We start from the raw sequence: 4550 nt of genomic DNA on the forward strand, positions 1-4550 counted from the left end.
CGTCACTATAGCAAAAACCACCCAAAAAAAAAAAAAAAAAAAAAAAAAAGACAGTAAGACAGTTTATTTTGTGTGTGTGTGTTTTTTTTTTCTTTTTTTCCCCCCCAGAAGCATGTGCATAGAGAGAGAAAGCAACTTTCAGTGGGGTGTGGCCATGGCACGATCCTTTCTCTTCCATTTCCCCACTCTGTTGGGACTGGGGGCACACAAGTACATGTGCCTGGCATGTTTTTCAAGCTGCCAGGGCTGGGATGCAAACTGCACAGTCAGTTGGTCATTTGGGATGACTCCCTTAACCGCTCGGCCACAGGGCAGCTCAGACGAGGCTTTCATGGGAGGAGTCAGTGCCATTGCCTGGGGTGTGGGGACAGCTGTGAGTCCAGATGACCCGGCTTTTGTTCAGGGCCCGGTCTACGTCCAGCTGCTGGCCTTGTGTCCAAACGCCATCCATGCAAAAGGAGGCAGAAGAGTTCTCTCCTAGAGGGAGGTGGCATAGAGGTGGCCCTGGAGCCTTAGGTGGCTTGGACCCAGCAGCTCTTCCCACTGTCCCAGTTCTCCAACTTGAGCTCTCTAAAGCATTTTGTCCCCATAGCCCCGGTATCTTCTCTCATCTTGAGGCCTTTTCTTCTTCCCTCCCAGAGGTTTCCTTCCCCTGAAAAATGTGTCTCCTCCATTTAGCTGATCCCAATGCTGGGGAACTTGAATGTCATTCTCTCACCTGGTAAAGCCCCCAAGAAGAGACGCCCCTGCGGCTGGGCCCAGAGGTTGACGAGGGAGCCGAGACCCATGGGAGGCAGAGCGAGGACCTCCGTCTTCGTACCCTGACTCAAGACCACCTCAGACCCATTCAGCCTCAGCCGAAGAGGGAGTCCCAAGACCAGCGGCAGCTCCAGCACTGGCTCGGACCCAGAAGCCAGCACCACCTTCTGCAGAGGGGCGTGAGTTAAGGGAGGTAAGAGTGAGCACGCGCCCGCCTGTGGCCCCACCCCAGCTGCTTCAGTTCTGCCGCTTAGCTACGCCTCACCTGCCAGCTGTTCTCACCATTCCATCCTCGCTCTGATTTCCCCACCACCCTCTAAGAAACCACATTCACCCAGGTCAATACGCCATCTCACAAATAAAAGATGTTTGCTTGCTCTTGGGCAGCTTTGTGATCTGTTCCTGGCCCTCCCACCTCACTCCCGCCTGAGCACCAGCCTTAGTCCCAATGCTGAAATTGCTCCGGGTCTCTGCTGTCCATAGGCAGTGCCCCCTCCCTTACTTGATCTTGGAGGCGAAGGCTGAGCCAAGAAGGCTTCTCTAGTGTCCCAAGGGCAAGGAGGTGGCCTGAGCCTGCTGCCTGCTTGAGTCCCAGGTCCAGAGAGAAGGCCCAGGGCTCTGCCTGAGGCTGTGGAATATCTGCAGGGGTTGGGGAGTGGGGTGCGGGATTGAAATAATGCTTCTGATGCTTGGGGTCTGAGACTTTATGGAGGAAAAGGGCCAGTGGGAGAGGAGACAGAAGAAAACAGAGCTAGCCATGAAGGCAAGAACTAGACTCTAGGACCAGCAGATGGCATAATGGTTACATCACTGGACTTCCCCATGGATAACCCTGGTTCAAGTCCCGGACCCAGTGCCTTCAAACTCATGCTGCTGAGTGCATGTGCGCGTGTGCCCAAAATCCCAAGAGGAAAAGGGAGGAGAAGATCCCTTTTTTTTAAAAAAAAAAAAAAAAAAAAAGAAAGAAAAGAAAAGAAAGAAAGAGAAAGAAAAAAAATAGAACTAGACTCAAGACCAGAAGCTGACACGTCAGCCTCAATTCTTCTGTGTCATTCCCATTATTTACTCCACTCTACTCCAAAATAGAACTAGACTCCAAGGAGGCTCACCTTGAAGACTGAATTCCGCGTGAGTCCCTGGAGGGAAGAATGTTCCAGGCTGCAGCTCCACATCACAGCTTCTGAGGCTCATGGTCCCAGAAGCTGAGGTCTGAGCTTGGGGGTCCAGCCAGGAGTACCGACGCAGGCAGCCATCCAGGGCCGGGACCAGCTGTGGGGGTAGGGGTGGGGAAGAAGTGGCAATGTGGGGACACTGGAATCAGGGCCTCTGAGCCCTAGTTCCAGCCTCTAGTCTCAGTTTATTCCAGGACTCTCCGGTTGGAGTGACAACAATAGACAGTGTTTCGGTCGTCCTTTCTGGAATGATAGCTCTGTGGAAAGCTTGCTCAGAAGAATGAGGTGAAGAAGAGGAGTGGGAAGGAGGGAGAAGGGCAAGCGCAACACGGAGCATTGAGTGCTAGGCAGCACCTACCTGCCACTGCAGCCCGAACCTGCAGAGCTTCAGACCTTTGGAGCTTTTGCTTTAAGTCTCCTGATGCAGGCCTCGCCCACTCTGAGACACATGTCTCCTCCATGCAGCTCTCAGCCCACTCCCTCCCCATAAGTGTGGACTTAGATTCCCATGGCACCCACTCTGGGGTGCTTTTCTGAGCCTTGGCCATGGTTCCACCCCTGTGATGAAGTTACCGGCAACCGAAGGCTGGAGACAGGGAAGAGCAGCCCCCCCAGCGCAATCCTCATGACAGGCTGAGACTTGCTGTCCAGGGGTCCGGAGACCTGTCTTAGGTACAGCACCTCCTCCCCGTCCACCTGCAGCACCACTGAGTCCCCCTGGATCTTCACTTCCACCTGCAGGAAGGAGGTGAGAAGCAGAATCAGAGGCTGGACTCCCCTCTGAGGCGGCCTGGCACCTTAGAGAAACAGGCACTGAAAGATTCAGCCAGCACCCTTGGCTCACTAGGCCGGTCTTGGCACTTTCAAACGGATGAGCTTCAAAATTCTTTTTTGTGTTTGTTAAATTCTGGGCTAGGGCACGTACACTCACCCGAGAGAGACAGGAACAGAGAAAGAGGGAAAGTGAGAAATCACCTCCCTGGGGGGATGGCCACACCACAATCCCTTCTCCATTCTCCTCTCGGGATTATGGGCACGTACACACATTGCCCAGTGTGATTTTCAGGCTGCCGAGTCCAGGACTTGAACTGCGGAGATGCTTATTTGGAATCCAGTCTCCTTGACCTTCATGACACCTGCTGGCTTAAACCTCAGAATTCCTTATTTATTTATTTATTTTTTAGTTTTTGCTATAGGGCTCGTGCACTTGTCAAAGAGAGACAGAGAGAGGGAAAGTGAGAAATCACCCCCCTCTCCCCCATTCTTTCAGGATTTTGGGCACTCAGGCACTCACAGAAGCCCAGCATGATTTTCAAGTCCCCAGGTCCAGGACTTAAACCACAGAATTGGCTATGTGGGATCCAGTACCTTAACCTCCATGTCACGTGCTGGATCACCTCACCCCCCCATTTTTTTAGTTGCCAAAGGGCACAAACTCTTGCCAAAGAGAAACCGAGAAATGGAGAAAGATAGAGGGAGAGAAAGAGAGAAAAAACACTCCCTAATAGAGCGTGGTCACACCGCGATCCCCTCTCCTCCATTTCTCCATAGTGTTAGGATTTCTGCATGCGCACGCACGCACACACACACGTCCAGTGGGTTTTTGAAGTTGCCAGGGCCAGAATTCAAACTGGGGCCAGGATCTGAATACCGAACAGCCATATGGGATCCAGCTCCCTTCATTGCTAGGCCTTGGAGCCAGACTGAGCCTCAGAATACTTACCCAGCAAAATGGGGACCAGAACAGCTACATCATGGAGGTTTTGTGTGGATTAAATTATGTGGATTAATTGAGATGACCATGAATGGCAAAGCGATGCCCAATAACTTGGTTCTGTTCCTCTTCCTAACACGAGCTCAACACACCCCTCCCCTCAGAACCAGAGCTAGCTTACCTGGTGCCATCTCCCATTATCCAGGCGAGGTCCGGCACCCACTGTAAGCTGGGCCCACTGATTGTGCATTTGGATTTCAGGCCTGCCGTCCCGAAGCCCCAGTATGAACCAGTCATCCAGAGAGTTGGTATCCCCATAAAAAATCAGTCCCTCTGGATCCCATGTTCGTAACTCAAAGGAGGAGAAGGCTCTGGAAGTTCACAGAAGGAAAGACTGTGTATGGGATACAATCATTAAAGGTCAATGTAGGGTTAGGGGAGGTGGTTATTCAGGGAGAGAGAAGGACAAGGAGACAGAGAAAGGAGAAGAGCTGATGAAGAGAGCGTAGGATCTGAGGACTGGGTCAGGAGGCAGCCAACTCCATACTTTCTGATCTTGGTGAGGTCAAAGGTCATGACAGAGACAGGCTCTTCTCCTCCATTGCTGACGTGCACAGTTGGAGGGTCCTGGGTCCCCTGTTAGAGGAAGAAAATAAAATAAAAACTGGATCAAAGACATGCCTGAGACAGACAGGAGAGGCATTGCCACAGGCTGGGAGAGGAGAGGAGAGGGCAGAGCCCAAGCAGAGCTCATTTAATCAGACAGAGGGGCTCGGTACCCCACCCCACTTCTGCACCTGGGTAGGGAGAGTATGTCTCAGGGTTCGTCCCTGGTGGGTGGGAGGCAGTAGCAGCAGCAGCAGCAGCAGCGGCCGGCACCACCGGCGGGCCCCACCGGCGCGGGG

The 4550-nt window shown here is 52.7% G+C and overlaps 1 protein-coding gene across 1 annotated transcript in view; it reads right to left on the reverse strand.

Annotated features, from left to right (window-relative positions):
• Window positions 1-209: 209 nt before the first annotated feature.
• The window catches only part of SHBG (sex hormone binding globulin), a gene marked incomplete in the record, with an annotated part of 4424 nt that continues 83 nt past the window's right edge, over window positions 210-4550 (reverse strand). The window contains 8 exon segments of the mRNA XM_006151895.3: window positions 210-477; window positions 719-926; window positions 1262-1398; window positions 1869-2028; window positions 2505-2666; window positions 3827-4016; window positions 4193-4281; window positions 4443-4518. Coding sequence (XP_006151957.3) covers window positions 317-477; window positions 719-926; window positions 1262-1398; window positions 1869-2028; window positions 2505-2666; window positions 3827-4016; window positions 4193-4281; window positions 4443-4518 — 1183 coding nt within the window.

Source organism: Tupaia chinensis, unplaced genomic scaffold (genome assembly GCF_000334495.1).
Source record: "Tupaia chinensis unplaced genomic scaffold, TupChi_1.0 Scaffold000330_1, whole genome shotgun sequence".
NCBI lineage: Eukaryota > Metazoa > Chordata > Mammalia > Scandentia > Tupaiidae > Tupaia > Tupaia belangeri.